Genomic DNA, 17,214 nt, shown 5'->3' with positions numbered 1-17,214 from the left:
CATATTTTTCATTGTTAATAAGAGTGATGCATGGTGTATTAATTCTTCATATTTCAGAGTATTTGTTGTAAAGTTGATTATTTGGATTCGCACCCAAGAAACTTATAGATTTTGCGTTTATTATGCTGTTCAATATTGAAGAATTTGACCCAATTGATTGCTTGTATTATGGTCAATTTAAAATAAATAAAACCTTTTTTTTTTTTTTTTTTTTGCTGTAGGCCAGTCGGATTCGAGCCGGGTAGGACCATTAAGGCGGTAGAGCTCTCCCTTACAAATTTTAACATGGTTGCATTTCAAAGGCTCGAACATGAGACCTATGATCTAAGTGCTCATGGGTACATAAATAATACTAATAATGCTAAATTTTACTTCATTTTATTCATGTTTGTTGGAATTTTCGTTGCCATGTTGATCTTGCATTCTTGCTCATGGTATCTCATTAGCCATGTTGAAAACTGAATAAGTCTTTTTTTTTTTTTTGGGAAAATGTAAGCTTCTCGATCATAAATCTCCAAATACAAACAATTAGAAGGCATAGTGATACTAACTTCCTTCATGACTTCACAAATGCATCTAACCAATTCTTAACATTAACCGATTGACACTTAGACTGAAATTTCCTAACTCTATTACAAACATCAACCTGAACACATTTAACAAGCTGTTCTGGACGTAACACGGCCTGATCCATCCTGCACTTGTTCCTAGCCATCCACAAGTGATAAATCAACCCTGCCAAGATAACCCCAAACTGAATAAGTCTTCGTTGGCATAATAGTACATGTAACTAATAATACTAAGAGTAAATTATCAATTACACCCACGCCAAATACACATTTTTACATTTACTCCCACGTCAAATTTTTTTATTAAATTACACCCAAGTTAATAGCTCAGTTTACAAATTGCACCCAAGGCCATTTTCAGGTGAAAAAATTAATAAAATGACGATTTTGCCCCTGCATTTATTTTCTTCTTCATGCTTCCCTTTCATCTTCTCAATAACCATCATTTCATTGCTCCCTCTACATCACCATGGTGAAACCTCCAATTAACAACTGACATGTCTCGCACACCACCTGCACTTAACCAAGCAAGCTCGGAATGAAACCCGAGTTTAATTCGGTCCAGAACAACCATCAACACTAGCAGCACCAAGCACGACCTTTCACCATTTTCTGCCACCACAAGCCCAATTCACCATTGCAACCAGAGCCCGCTTCGAACACCGTCTGACCACCACAGTACAAGAGCAGCCTCAACCGAGCTACAAACAAACAAAACCCTTTAAACTTCCCCGTCCCCTTATCAATCTCAAGTGGTCTCCTCAATCTCCCCAAATTTCATAAAGTACCCGTTAACTTCTTCGGGTCCAATTTCGCCAACACATTGCTCACATAAATCTTCCTTTGTGTATACTTCCTCTATTTCGAATTGATGAGGGATAAATTAAATTGGGGATTTGGGGACTTTCTCTATTTCGAATTGATATAAATTAAATTGGGGATTTGGGGAAGATGAGGGAGAAATTAAATTGGGGAAGATGAGGGTGAAATATTGGTGCTAGCAATTCGAAAGCCGAGTCAAGTTTGAAGATCGTAAAGGAGGAAACCATGGATGATGTTTTAAGAAAAAAACAAACTGACAAATAAGAAGAAGGAAGGGAGGGCAAAAATGTCCTAAAATCAATTTTCTACCCAGAAAATTTGAATTTTGACGGAAAAGTGGCCGGATTCCGATATGGGTGCGATTTTGTAAAAACGAAATTTATTAACTTGGGTGTAATTTAATAAAAAAATTTGACGTGGGAGTAAATGTAAAAATGTGTATTTGGCGTGGGTGTAATTGATAATTTACTCTAATACTAATCCTTATAATAGTTTCATGAATCAATACAAGATCTCGTGAATAACATCGAAAATCAAACATGGCTTTGATTATCGGGTATCGTCGAATGCTCCTTTAATAAAATAGATGAAAAAACGCAATGATACGACGATGGGGCCGGAAGTTTTGGTCATGAATCATAAAAGACCCGTGAATTTCACGGGCAATAAAACTAGTTAATTTATCAAAATTACTTAGATTCCTTCAAAACCCCTGAAATTTTTGTCAGAGTTAGTTTATTCATCTAGCTAGTCTGTCACCAAATTTCATGATTTTCGCAGGCCATTTGTTATTTTTAATCATATTCTGAAGTCTGTTGCATTCCTGAAGAATTCAGGAAACTCTTGTTTATAGTAAAGGTTGAGTCATTGTGTCGAGCGTGGGGTTTGACATTGCAGTTGGACTGATAGATGTGGTGGCCTGACCATTGCTGTTGTGACTGGCATTGGCCTGCTTATGGCTTGCTATGGCTTGGCCAGTGCCTGGCAAACCTAGGCCGTGGCTTAGTAGTGTAAGGCCATGGCTAGGCTGTCCCTGGCTCCCTTCCAAATTGTCATTGGCCTGGCCTTCAGCTCCTGCCGTAGTTTTGGCATTCACCCTCTTCATTATTGTCCAAAAATCCTAGAGTCGCAAACAAGATTCTAACTAGGTCTGGCTGATCGTACCGTAATATCTCTCACAAATCTTCTGAAAATTTTCTTTCAATCGTTTTCCCGTAAAAACTGAATGTTTCCATTTGGCTCTAGAACTTCATTTGCATTATTGTTGTTGAATGTTGAACATGGTAGGGTAACAGAATCTTAATACACTTGAAAATATATATATATATATATAAAAAACATCATTATTACAAGCAGATTTATGTAATTCACCCATATAATCATGACACAAAACGTACAGTAGGCTAAGCTAGCACACTCGACTTGAAAGATAAACAGTAGAAAAGAAATGCATGGAAGCGATCATATCGGCAGCTGGTTGATAATAAAACAATAATAGTACAACTTGCATTATTACTAGATAGTTCTGTTTAATCCTGATCAAGGATTAGCTGTTTTAAGCTTAGCTGGTGGAAGACCAAGTGGCAACAATGGAGGGAGGAGAGATGCAGGTGGCTGAGGCGTCGGTGTCGTTGGAGTTAGTGCAGGAACTCCTGGAATTCCAGGTACTACAGGAATGGTAGGCAACGGAGGTAGTGTTGGCACTATACCAATGGGAGATGGCGAGGGTGTGGGTGGAGTAAAGCCAGGAACTAATGGAAGGGTAGGTAATGGAGGCAGTTGTGGGACTATACCGGCTGGGGGTGTTGGGGGCTGCAAAGGGTTAGGAATGAGTGGTGAAGGAGGGGGTTGAAGCGGGTTTGGCAAAAGAGGAGCTGGGCTCAATGGGTCTGGAATTGGTAACCCACTTGATGGGGGTGATATTACTGGTGGGATTAGTGGTGGGAACAAGCCTTGTGGCCGCGAAACCAACCCATTTGCCACCTTAGAATCTTTTGTTGCTACAATAGACTGTTGGTTGCATAGACCGGGTTGTTTAAGCGGCTTAAAGGTGAAGAATCCTGCAGAGTAAATGTGTTGGCCACCTTTTCTTTCTTTGAGATGGATCTGTGATGAGGTGGAAGTAGACGCCACAGCACAATATGGTTCATTGCTCTTGACGAGCTTCACTGTGCATCCTTGTATATCTCTCACTTGTTTGCTTACTGAGAATGGCAGATCCACTTTAAAATTTCCTTTTTTGTCCGTGTTAACTTCCTGATAGAAAGATTGTCTTGTGCTGCCTTGTACACATTCCACTGCAACTGTTGCACCTGAAATGAACCAAAATTGACAGTGTAACCGTGTATACTTTCGTTTTTCAGCTCAATAAGATATACTGTAGCAAACACCACAAAACATGATTTGATGGCAAAGTTATTTGGGGTTAGCTAGCATAAACCAACATACATGCAGAGAATCAAATGCATATACTAAATTGTTTCAAGTGAACAGCAGATACTATATTGTTATCAATTAATGGGAGTTATGAACCTCAAAGGCAAACGATCTCATTATTCAAACAACAAAAAAAGTTTTAAAGTTAAGAACCTGAGATGTAGTCAGTGCCCTTAGACACGTCATGTTGGAAGCAAGTGTGACAGTAAACTGTGCCAACAACAACTGCAGAAGAATGCCTCTGAACGCGAAGCCTCGCCTCGGAAAGGTTGCAGAAAAAACATGACAGTGAGAGAATCAGTAGTGAAAAGGGGCTGCAGGTTTTAAGCCCTCTCATCATTTGAGTTAGTTGTTCCTCACACTAACTGATAAGATAGCCGAGAGTTTTAGGTACTTTCTATTGTATTTGTAGGTTATGATGAACGTTATATATAGACTCTTAGCTTAAAAGGTAATGAGCAAACCCCCATCCTGAAATATGGTTTTTATATGTGTTATTCATGCTGAGGCCATTGGCCCATGGTTTTAAATCTCGGTTTGAGACTTGATCTTAGAATGGGTCGTCCAAGCTTGATCCCGGTGTTTTAAATTTCCATGAGGCAAAAGAGTCATTATCTGTTGACATTATAATACATGTATGAAAAATAAAGCAAAAATGACTCAATTGTTTGTGTTTCTTCTTATTGTGTGAAGTAGCAGTTCGTTAACGCCATTAATCGGAAAAAAGAAACACCCATCTGATTTATTCCATCAGACCTTTTAGAAACTGTGCTTACGTGGATTTTTTTCTACGTTTTTTAATCAACGCTATTTTGATAGGAGGGATCCATTTAAGACGCTGAGGTAATGTTGCTGTAATATTGTCGATAGAAATAGAAATATGATTCAGAAAAGAACAAATGAACAACACTATTCAGCAGTTGTTGATAGAATTAGAACCTCCTCAAGGGTAGAAGTAGAAATATGAGGAGGATAAGACCGGAGTTTAGATCAGTGAAATGCAATCAGAACATTCTTATCTTCTTTCATAACACGGACGAATAGTGCCTATACTACAAACCAGACAGCTGTACCTAAATTTTTGTTGCATTATTCTACGTTGTGAATGAAACCAAAATTCATCAATTTCTATGGCAGATTCTCAACTCAAGTTGTCGGTAATTACTGTCTCACATTTTAGTGAATTTTGGTGTATTATCCTAGGAAAGATTGAAGCATATACTATGGACCCGACTAAGGGAACTCAATGCAAATATTATATAGTTTGGTAATTTTCCTAAACATTTGTAAGAGAATAAAACATGGTCAATTTCCTTAAAATAAAATAATTAATTAAGATGAACAATTTTCTTAAAATAAAATAATCAATTCAGATGGTCAATTTCAAGGATCAATATCAATCAATATCTATCTATATTATTAAAGAAAGCTTTTTTCGAGCGATTTAAGAGACTCCAACTTTTAAAAACTACCTAAAATAATTTTTTAATAAAAATATATCCAAAGAGAATTACAAAAGATAAATTGATAATATATTTGAAGGGAAAATATTTTATCACTTCAGTATGATAAACCAATCATACGATAAGTGTAGAGGCAATCAACTTCTATTACCATGTAAAATTTAAACCACATCCAAACACTTTTGATAATATCGTCAATGCAAAATATTTGGTGTATATAAACCCTTGCAAAGGATCACTTCCCATAAACCTCCTTTGAATGCCCTATCCCTATGAATTTATTTTGCCATTAATTTTGTGAACCTGATAAACTTTTGTCCTATGAGATCTAATTTTGTGCTTTTTATTTTTACTAGTCGTTGCGCCGCGCCCTCCCGGGCGCGGAGCCCCGATTTTTGGTATCCATTGTCAAAGGTTTATAGGATTGTGTTGTGGGTATCACCTGCAAGGCTTTAGAATAACATTCTAACTACTACACCATATTCGGTGCCAAACATTTCAGACACATTGGCTGGTTAACGTTCCTACTTGTGCACATTTTCTGGTCCACAATGTACGGGCTAACAGTTGAATAACAAGTTCAGTTAAGATTCGCAACACCGGAAAGGCATAATAGAGGAAGGAAACAACGCCTAGATACTAAGTTGATATGACTCAAATAGGGCAAAATGAGAAATTCATGTCATGAGCAAGGCACAGTTCTGCAAAATAGCTAATTACTTATACACAAAATGCAGCCTTGTATAGTTGGAAATTTGGCATGTTACTAAGCATCCGCTACATTAAAAATATAGCTATTTAGTTTCGCGTCATGTCCAATGTCCGTGCAATGTTTCAAGGCGACCTAACCCGGAGCCTTTTCCTTCTTATTCTTCCAAACGCATAATCGGAGACAAAAGTGGACCTAAAGTTGTAAATGTTGCCACAGACCCTTTGGTGAGAGACCTGTCGGAGCACCTACTTCAGCTCCTGAGTTCGGATAAGAGCCGTGGTCAGAACAACCTCGGCGTACACCTTAGTAGCTTTTAATTTGTCTTCAATGTAGCCAAGGTAACCCCATGTTCCTGCATATACGACGGAAATTCTTATGGTGAGTTGCAGCCGATAATAGATATATATTGTACAAGCTGGAATTCTCGTTAGGCTGCTAGAGGCCAGGGAACCCCTTTTGCGTTTGATACGTATGTGACCACATCTAACATAAACAGTAATGTCCTGGTTGTGGTTATTGGTTTAGAAAGTTGGAGAAGATGTAAGTTGTAAAATTTACACAACACATACTCAATTTCTCGATGAGCAAATTGAATACAAATGGCATTGTTTTAATAAAATGAATCCGAGAAAATACCTTTGCAGTACCTTGAGACATGCCATGCACACAAATGAAAATTCTCATGATACTGACCAATTTGTAAAAGTCATTAGATGCATGAACACATAAAATCTACACCTAATTCCCTCTTTTCAATCCTGAAACCACTTGAACACATAACATCATCTTACATGTCATTCTTACGATTTTCCAATCTTTTCCAGTTCTTTTCACCTAACATGTCATTTGACTGGCAAACAATTAGTTTGAGGCTAAAGAATTAAACGGATTGAACTATTTTATGATGTCCGAGCGCTCAACTAACATTTCTGCATTACACCCTTCCTACTGTGACGCATACGTTGTCACTTGTCGGTTTAAATACATTAACCGGATTTAATGGAGACAATTCACCAACCAATAGAACTAATTAATAATGTCTTACCATACTACATGAATTTTAAGCATCAATCTGATTATCATAAACTACAAACATAAAGTAAGCGAAATAGATCGTAAAGATTTTATAAGGATTTACTATATAGCGAGTGTTCGAGTTTGCTATATTACCATATTACCTCATCATCTCGAACCCCTCACTTCCTTCAACTATCAAATTACCCTACTTTGTCGCTTTGCCTTCTCGGCGTGCGACGACTTCATACTGACTTTCAACCTTGCCCTCCTTCACCACCATCGTCGCAACCTATGCATAAATCTAAGTGTTGCTAGTTGAAGGAAGATAAAAGGAGTCAAACCAACCTTGGGTGTTGTACATCGACCCGACCCTAAACCCTAAAACCCTAAACCTGTAAAGAGTGAAATCAAGTCATAAAACTATAAATCCCAAAAACATGACCATGACCCACAAATGACAGGTGCAACATTTACGTATCCAATAAGCATGGTACCTGAGTGATGGAAGAACCGAAAAGGTAGCGACTCCAAACGCACCGCAAATAGTCAAAAACACACGTAATCAGACAAAGGCAACTATACTTTGTAATGTTAGAGTCGCCACTCATAGTTCAATTTCGACTCCTATTTCGCTACTCACTAACACAACGGCAACACTAAAACATCAGGTCTTGTTGTCAACCTGTACCTCTAATCTCCACAGTCCACAACAACCGCGGACACAACAAAGGCTAACTAAATCAATAAAGGAAGGGCAACAAGTCCGATTGTATCACAATAACCCAAGCAATTAGCACCCATATAAAAGAGAAATAGCAATAAACCCAAAATAGTAATAGAAATGATAACATCAGAAGTAGTAATAGCAATAATAACACTACAAATGGTTAAACTAATCGGTTAAAAAAATGGTTCAAATCAAAAGATAATTAGAAGCCATACCTTTGAAGAGAAAGTCATGACATCGAGCTCCTAAACCCTAAACGGAAAACAATGAACAAATCAACAACAACAACAACAACACAGTTCATAATGAGTAAATAACTTATATCTCCTAAACCCTAAACAAAGTACGAAAACAGATCTAACAAAGGACCAACAATAACATCTGAATAATCTAACAATAATAACACTGAAATCAAATTGAAATTAAGATAAAAAATGGAATTAAGAGTAAATACCTAGGTTGTGAGATGAGAGATGAGGAGAGTTGTATTGATTGAGATTGAAAAAGGAGAGACGGATGTGAATGAGCGGCGGAAAGAATGGGAATAGATATGGCTGTAAGTGAAAGAGAAATGGAGGGAGGAGATCTAAAGGGAGAATCCAACAAATTGAGAAGGAACTTGGTTGTGCACTATTCATCACAACGGTGCGAAGAGACCTTGACATGAAAGCCGCCCCTTCCCCCCAACACCACCGGCAGGCCTATGCCTCGTCACCACATATACACAAGATACCATCGCAGCAGCAGACATATAACGAAGATGGAATTAGTAAAATAAATTAGCATATCCGTTTCACTCTGTAAATGAGAAGCCCGGTTCAGAATTCCAACTAATACAATCAGTTTCACAAACCATATAAACTACCTATAATAAATTATGAGCATCAAGTTCATTTAAAAAAAGAGAATCAAAAGGAATGATACTAAAAAAAGTGAAAGGTAGTTTACAAGGACATAGTTTGGGTTTTGTATTCATACATTATTCAAGTCTAAATGGCCAGTTCTCTCTAACTTGTGCGGTTTATTACAATTGTAGTTGTAACAACCTGGTTGGGTCTTCAATTGTCGCTTTCTTGTTCTCAAAAAAACATTATGTGACAATTGATAAAAACATACTCTTCATTCATGTTAACTTATCACATATAAATTTGAGAGATGCAGAAAGTAAGATCAGCAATCAAATAAAAAAGAAGATAAAAAAACACAACAAATGACCAATTAACCCATGAAAGATCAATGATCATCATGTTAATTAAGTACAAAAGACAGGACACCGCATCTTCCCTTATATACAACCAGAATAATCACAAAAGCCAAGAATGGATTTATGAAAAGAGACATCATTATGGATAGTAGATAAAATTTTACTCCATCATTTCAAGGAATGAGTTGATTAGGGAAAAGGTAAAAGTGGCATCAATAGAGGACAAGATGATGGAAAATCGACTAAGATGGTTTGACCATGTGAGAAGGAGACCTATGGACACATCAGTTAGGAGGCTGGAGAGTTGGAGAACAGAAAAGGTCCCTAGGGGTAGAGGGAGACCGAGACAGACATGGTTGAGAGTGATAGAGCACGATATTAGATTTCTGGGGCTTGAGGAGAGTATGGTGACGGAGAAGGCACAATGGAGAGAAATGATACATGTGGATTTTTAGTATTTGCTGTTATTTGACATATTTAGTGTTTTTATTTAATTTTTAAATTTATTTATTTGTTATTCTCTTCTTTATTACACTTTTTTACCAACCACTTTCTTATGTGTTTTACTTGGTTTACTTTTAAGGTATTCCGGATCCTTAACATCTACTTCGGTTTTCAAAATCGTTTTAATCTTTATTCTCGATTTAAATTTGAAGTTTTGTATAAAAGAAATCCGGAATTCGATTTTAGAATCTATAAGTTTTCCTTGACTTTGTATTATGTTTCGCTCTTCCTTTTGTTTTTCATTTTTCCCTTTTCTATTTTTTTCGCATTTGGAGGTGTGCGTTCACCCATAGACGGTTCTAAAGGATGATTCATGTCATCCGACCCCAAATCATTTTGGGATTAAGGCTCTAATGTTGTTGTTGTTGTTGTATTTCAATGAAATCAGTTTGGATATCATGGTGAAAAAGAAAGAGACAAATCATATGCAATCCAGATTCTTTTGGCGGGGGGGAGGTAGTAACCAAACTTGCATTTCAACTGAAATGTTTTATAAATAAGATTCATAGTATTCTTCGAAATGATTATAATTACCACGAATTTGAACTGGAAAAAGATACGGAAAAAAATGAATATTAAAAAAAATTAGGCATTTCATGCCTTTAATGAGTCCATTTTCTGGGGAGTCAACATTCCATCGGAAAGGAATTCATTTGCTTCCGGAAGAAGAACAAATTGGTTCAGAAGATCAAGTATAATTTTTAAAAGTTTTAGTTGATTAAATCGTAGGACTAAAAAAAAATAAGAAAAATCTATTCGAAATTTGTGATAAGCATTAAAAATGGCAAAGCTAAATCAAGGACAATGAACATCAGGAGTTTACATAGTTAAGATTAAACTCACTTATCGGATGGGTGTAAGAGAGAAGCCATAAACCAGCCTTGTGTGCATCCAAGTCTAGCATATGTATTCTGTAAAATAATCACACAGGAAGAAAAAGACGATCATGTTTAAGTGTTTAACAGTTACACTTGAAGAACAAAATAACCAAGCCTAAAGCCCTATCTAAATCATGAAATCCCTGCTAAGTATGTAATCCTCTCCACTCAACTTGCGTTCCCCCCACTCTAGCATGTAAAGCGCCCCCTCCCGCTCACCAACAGTCAATTAAAGAAGTTAAATGTTCATGCTAACCTGATTCACTAACTGATTTTAAAACTTGTCCGGGTTCAATTTCCTTTCAGAATGAAATGCATACGACACTTGAGCATCCATTCCTGTAAGCAGAAAAATAGAATACAGGCGATGTAATAAAGATTGGATAACCATATGGCAAATAGCAACATTGACAAAGTACCAAGATTCAGAAGCATAAAAGTTTTTTAGTGGTGAAGGACATGGAAAAAAATTAAATGTATGTGGAAAATATAAAGTAGTCATCTTACCCATACTGAAGTAGTTCCAGAATCCACCACGAAACGTAAGGTAGCCTTCCTACAGAGTATCAAAAAGATCTCATGAGCATTTCTGATATATGCAATTGCCGGAGTAAATTGTTTTGCATGACAAAAAAATGGTTGGCATCAAAGATGGATGAAATATTTTTAAGATAAAAACATGGGTGGAGATTTTTGTTTTCATTACATTGTCAGTTTCATTTTACTGACATTTCCCAAGTTATGTCCAGAAAATAATTTGCCATTGTCGAGGAGCCCTTTCACTAAACAGAGTTATATAGCTAGATACAAAGGTATAGAAACAATAGTTGGGGCCATTTGCATGAAACCATGATTTCTGAGACTGACGGTCTGAAACACAAACTGCACATGTCTGCAATTATTACCATGATGAATTTACATCTCTGGATTATGCTCAAATCGTAAAATGGGTCTCATTGTAAAGCTTGTGGTCAAAGTGAGTTCAGATGTGCAGAATTATATCACCACAAATAAAAATAGATTGCATATTGGAAAACAACCATTCATGTTTTACATACAATTTACAGGGCTTCGGAAATTCAATCCACGTCTCATTTAAGTTAAATGTTTTTCAAACACTACTTTTTTTCATCAATATTTATCAATGCTTCTCATCAAGCTCCACCAAATTTTGATGATAAAGAGAGAGCAGATTCAAAGACACTAAATACATATGATTCACAATTCACAAACATAACTGACAACCAAAATGCTTGACAAATACAGAGTATAAACCAAACATGTGATGTACATGAGTACAACACATTAAAAAAATGATACATTAGTACTAACAAGACATATATAGTCGTTAACATAGAGAATTTCACAAAATTATTTGAAAGAGTAAGGATGTATAAATTAGGCATTTGAGAGAGAAAAGGTACCAAGTTAGATGAATCTGACGATGAAACACGTTCAAAAGCATGCAATGAATGCGGTAATTCAAGAGGAACAATCGGGTCACAGTTCCCTTCCTTAGGAGTCCGCATCCTCATAAGAATGTGCCAGCTGTAAGTTATTGAAATAAGTTATTACCTTATGGCTTATGTAAACAAAAAATATTCAAATCATCAATTCTTTCCATGTTAGTCCATAGAAAAGTGGCCTGACATGGTTTAAGGTATCAACTGTATAAGAAGAAAATGGGACTTTGAATTCATAATTTCCACATTAAAATGTTTATCTAAGGAGTAAGAAAGAAAAGCTTCTACTACATGTTCTTTTGGTTATCTATTGGATTGTCTAGCAAAGACTTGCAAGAGAAGTATTAGACAACTCCATCCTACTATGGCAAAATATATCATTCTTATCCTCTAAAATATGTCTTACTCTGTTAATTAAACCCATGCATATCAAGCTTGACTTCCTCAAAGAAAAAAAGGGGCATTCTTACCCTCGATAAACAAACCGAAACAACAATTATATAGCATACATAAAAATAACTACCTTTCGATTGTATCACAATAACAATAGTAATTAGCACTATAATATAACAGTAGTAATAGTAATAAACAAGAAATAGTAATAGAAATAATAATAATACCAGAAGTTGTAATAAGCAAGATAGTGGAATTGGTCCTTGAGACGAACAAGCACCAAAGTGTTGTAGCAATATCTCTTGCAGAGGCCACTTCATTCTCGCATTAATCGACGACGATTAGTAGCATACAAACCATTATTTCATCTAACATTTTGTCTACATTGCTCAACCTGGTGACCACAATTCTGTTATCTAATAGTCAATTGGGTGTGAGCTGATGATCAGCATTAATCACACACTTTATTTTGAAATCCAAACAGCAGAAATTACAATTATAGCATATCAAAAAGTGATTTATGGGCAGACAATTAAATCCCTTGATTTATAAGTCAATCAAATTGAATCAACCACTAATCTAAGACGACTAATTCAGAATCAAAATGGTTTACTAAATCAGCAAGATTTAGTCCCTCAAACCAAATCATTTATTACATTGAAAATCTGGGCTAAATGATAACAACAATGATAAGAATAACACTAATCGGCGACAAACCCAGAAAAGATGAGTTCACGAGTTCTAGGATAATCGGAGATGGGAGCTAAAATCATCAGCTGAGTTCAGATTAGGAAAAGAGAGATAAATGGGGCGCGAGTATACATGGTTTGCGGGGTGAATGGAGGGCCGATAATAATTAGGAGAATCACCCCTGGAAAGATATTGGGTAATAGTGACTTGTGCACATCAGGGAAAGTAACTGCATACATGTTCTAAGTAACCAGTCAATAACTAAAACAAATACATAAGTCCCGAGTCGTCGTAATCTTACTAAAGGCAGTACATCTGTCTGAACAGGTGCTGGGACTTCATTAAAACCGCTTTGAGAAAGACCGGTACCTGAAGAAAACGTAAAGGCATTAAAACTATGCGTAGCAGAGCAGACGGATGAAAGTTAAAATCTTCTAAACAGGAAGGACATGTGCCAAAAATCTTCTAACTGCATAATAATAACTATTTGCATCATTAGAAAGTAGTAGCCAGATTCAACGCATCATCAAAGTGCCAAAAATCGTAAACAAACACAATGGGATAACGAAGATCACACAGGACCAACAACAACCAATATAAAAACAAAGGAAGCATTATAATACAATTGTACTAACACAGGCAGTCCTCTCGTAATCACCTCTTTTTAATTTGAACTCATAAACTGAGACTATAAAACACTGGCCTAAACTCCAGCTTTAGGAGAGCGCACCAGAATTTCTGAACGCATGAAGTCTTTTAAATAAATTCGGAGAAGAACAAAGCAAAGGTACAGGAAAAATTACGCAAAAAAATGTTCTGCACTAAAAAACATTGCGAAATTCAAGATAGATGGGATCTTGAGTCGTGATCCAAATGATGATGCCGATTAGTGGCACACATTGAGGTAAAGCAATGAATAATTGAGTTCACCACAGGGCTTCACAGGTAATGTGAGTCAAGTGAAATAAGTAAGCGGGGAGAAATGAAATGAAACGAGCAAAAGGTTAATAATTAAGAGAGAGCTAATGAGAGGCATGTGAGTGAATAGACGGTCACCAAATGTTGACTAACAATGCAGTTTTTAATGGCTAAATTGTTAACACATCTGTCACACAGGTATAGCGAGAAAAACCTATAGGAGTTGCAGGAAATGAATGCACATTACCAGCAAAAAAAAGGCAATGGCCCCCGAAACGTAAATCCGCATACTAACAATAAGAAAAACAGCCAAATTTAAATCTGAATCAAAAGATTAAGAGAGTTTACCAGTAGCAGACGGGGCAAAAAAATGAGTCTTGTCACAGACTCACACAAGTAACTTCCTTCTAAAGTGAAGCGAAAACATATAACTGGAACTGAAAGTTCTTTTTTTAAAACTGCCATTGCCTCTGACCACTACAATAATATTGCCCCTGCATACAGCAAACAACCAAATTAAACATCAGTGCCCAATAATCACCCTCACCAACGACAACAAACCTTGCATATAACCATTACGCACAACAGTAATTGTTACGGACATTTAAAGGAGGCCATGCCGCGCCTCGATACTCCCGATATCTACAACCCACGACAACAGCATTCACAACAACGAAAAACAAAATTCAACTCTAAATGGATCGCAACAACTCTAATGGTATCACAGGAAAAACCAATAAAGTAGTAATAGCAGTAACATTATAAACCCAGATTTAACACAAAAACAACATTCACAACTGAACAATCTAACAATAATCACCCCGAAATCAAAAAACGACGAAGATAAGGTAAGCATCCACGATTTCAGACAACACCAACAACAATCAATACCCAATAAATGGACCATTATAACTAAATACTCAACTAAACGAAACTCAAACACATTAACAAAAGCAATAATTTAGCAGCTAATTCGCTAACCTTTTATGAGAATTTAAAGCAACACATGTAGCAATATCACCGCCGTCACATCAACTCCTTGTAACCAGAACCACAAATAACAACAAAACAATTAGATTTACAGAAATAGCAATAATCACCAAAAGCAAATCAACAAAAGCAATAAATGAGAATCAGGAAAAGGGAGATGAAGGGTTAGAGAGATCGACGAGCTGTTGAGGAGTGAAGAGGACTGTGATGGAAAGGAGTGGATAGAAAGAGTGTTGTAAAGGAGTGGTTAGGAGTAATAGAGAAATGGAGGGAGTAGATTGAAAAGGAGAAACCAACGGAAGGTGAGGATTTCAGCGGCACTATTCATATGAATAGTAGTAAGGAGTTTAAACTTTTTAAGAGTTTAGGATTTTACAGGAAACAACATACGAAAGTCATTTGAAGACGAGGAATATATTCATTGCAACATCAACAATAAAATTATGACGGACTCGATAGTACGGATTATATCTTACTATGATAATAATGATATTAATGGTATGTCATTAACTAACCTCCTTATTTTGAATATTCAAGTAGACAATTTGATTTTTGTATCAATGTATGGAGTATAAAGTTGCATAGTGATTTAGTTATTAATATTATAATTTTTTTGTTTGAACACAAAGATTGTATTGCGTGAATCAAGTTTTCTACTAACCACAACTACATCATTGTGGTTTAAGACCATTATAAAGTCACTCTTAATTATTTAATTTACATATAAAGAGAAATATAGTAGGAGTATAACATTGTTGATTTATTGTAATAATATTGTGTAAACTAAGGGTGATTCCAACCGCGAAAGTTGCAGGGCATTATTCCATCATCTCGAGAATATAATTAGTGTGTAACTTTATTGTTTTTATTGTTCTTTTGTTTCTTTAGAAATTTAGTTTACATTAAGACTTTAGATATATTCAATATAAAATATACACGATGGGAAAGAATTCAACTTAGACTAAATGTTACAAAAAAGAATACAATTCTATGATGTACCCATTTGTTTAGGCTTAAATTCTATGACCTAAGAAGACAATTCTAAAACAACTACTTTTGAAAGTTTAATTAGGACTCCAGATAATTATTATGGGAGTGAAATATGATAACAACTAACAAGACAAGATGTTTATACCGACATAACGAAATACGAAGTATATGATAAGTAGTAGGCATAAGTCTTTGTTTCCTACACATATTTTTGTTTATGCATTTACTTTATTTCTAGAGGTCGATTTTTTTAAACTTCACATGGAATCAATTACACTGTAAACTACTAAGTATAATATTTCACGGTATACTATTTGCATAGTAAATTTTTATTATAGGTTATACTATTTGCATAGTAAATTTTTATTACAAAAAACTCTTTGATAAAGAGTAAGTCTTATCCAAGACAATTTTCACTAATACAATTGTAAAACAGATCTAAATACAACCCTATTAGTGGAGAAAATTAAGTGGTTACTAAAAGATCATATTTTGTGACAAATTTATATAAAACCGTTTTATAGAAGTATTTATGTCATTGAAAAGGGAGTAACAAATAAAACCAACTTATTCAAAGTTAAAGATCATTGAAAGGGAAGGGATTATTTCATTAGAAGATAATATCATCTACTAAATTTGATTAGAGTGATAATTGTGGACATGAAATTCTCCACTCTGAAAACTTCGACAAATTCCTCACAAAATTGTAAGTTTTTTTTACATTAACAGTTAAAAAAGTGTGATGTTTTGATTATTAGTCTATTATATAAATTCAATTTAATTGAACAAACTCCGATTTTTCAAGGGGTGATGAGCTTCCAATTTTTTATAGAATCTTTCAAGTGATATTAGGGACTTCAACTCTTGCAAACTACCTAAAATTAATTAAAAAATTAATCAAGATAATTTAAAAAATCTACCATACTACGTATCATTTTATGAGATTAACACTAGGCAAACATAATTAGTGTGTATATAATTTTATTGCCTCCATGTTTACCAATACCCTGATTAGTCTCCATGTTTGACACAACAAGAATTCATGATTACTTGAACCGAGTTGATAGATAGAGAACGGTAGACTTGCTATTGGATAACTTATCTATAAAAGTAAGTGTAGTTTACGATTCAATTGATTTATTTTTGTTTAGTTAACGATATAATTTTTTTGATTGAGTTCTATGCTATTTAGACAATGTCCTAATAGATGTATTCTTTTGATTTTATGTTTCAATTTTTTTTGAGTTAGTTTACTATATACTTCGTAATTATAATAATATAGTCCTATGTGCAAGACAACGACAGTAGACCACATATATACTATTCGTGGTTGAAGACATATCTAATTTGGTGATGATCGCTGTTGTAAACAAAACGGTTACTGTGCACCAGTGCGGCAGTGCATGCATGTGATTACGACGGTGATTAGAGGATGTAT

General features: G+C 35.5%; 2 protein-coding genes and 1 long non-coding RNA gene across 3 annotated transcripts; all 3 read right to left on the bottom strand.

Annotated features, from left to right (window-relative positions):
• Nucleotides 1-2,694: 2,694 nt before the first annotated feature.
• On the bottom strand, nt 2,695-4,264 carry LOC141611184 (uncharacterized). Its single transcript, XM_074429659.1, has 2 exons — nt 3,981-4,264; nt 2,695-3,703 (listed from the first exon to the last, which is right to left on the bottom strand). Exons 1-2 carry the CDS (start codon nt 4,165-4,167, stop codon nt 2,931-2,933), a joined length of 960 nt encoding a protein of 319 aa, XP_074285760.1. The 5' UTR covers nt 4,168-4,264; the 3' UTR covers nt 2,695-2,930.
• A 4,134-nt stretch (nt 4,265-8,398) lies between these two features.
• On the bottom strand, nt 8,399-12,468 carry LOC141611183 (diacylglycerol kinase 1-like). The gene is made up of 6 exons (XM_074429658.1): nt 12,416-12,468; nt 11,757-11,880; nt 10,840-10,888; nt 10,589-10,671; nt 10,298-10,365; nt 8,399-8,544 (listed from the first exon to the last, which is right to left on the bottom strand). The coding sequence occupies exons 2-4, from the start codon at nt 11,865-11,867 to the stop codon at nt 10,607-10,609; spliced, it is 225 nt and encodes a 74-aa protein (XP_074285759.1). The 5' UTR covers nt 11,868-11,880; nt 12,416-12,468; the 3' UTR covers nt 8,399-8,544; nt 10,298-10,365; nt 10,589-10,606.
• An 87-nt stretch (nt 12,469-12,555) lies between these two features.
• On the bottom strand, nt 12,556-15,138 carry LOC141612731 (uncharacterized). The gene is made up of 3 exons (XR_012529174.1): nt 14,778-15,138; nt 14,145-14,290; nt 12,556-13,247 (listed from the first exon to the last, which is right to left on the bottom strand). It is a non-coding gene; the product is annotated as an uncharacterized LOC141612731 (long non-coding RNA).
• Between the last annotated feature and the right edge of the window lie 2,076 nt (nt 15,139-17,214).

This window comes from Silene latifolia, chromosome 11, assembly GCF_048544455.1.
Source record: "Silene latifolia isolate original U9 population chromosome 11, ASM4854445v1, whole genome shotgun sequence".
In the NCBI taxonomy this organism is placed as follows: Eukaryota; Viridiplantae; Streptophyta; class Magnoliopsida; order Caryophyllales; family Caryophyllaceae; genus Silene; species Silene latifolia.
This window is presented reverse-complemented; position numbering and strand designations above follow the sequence as displayed.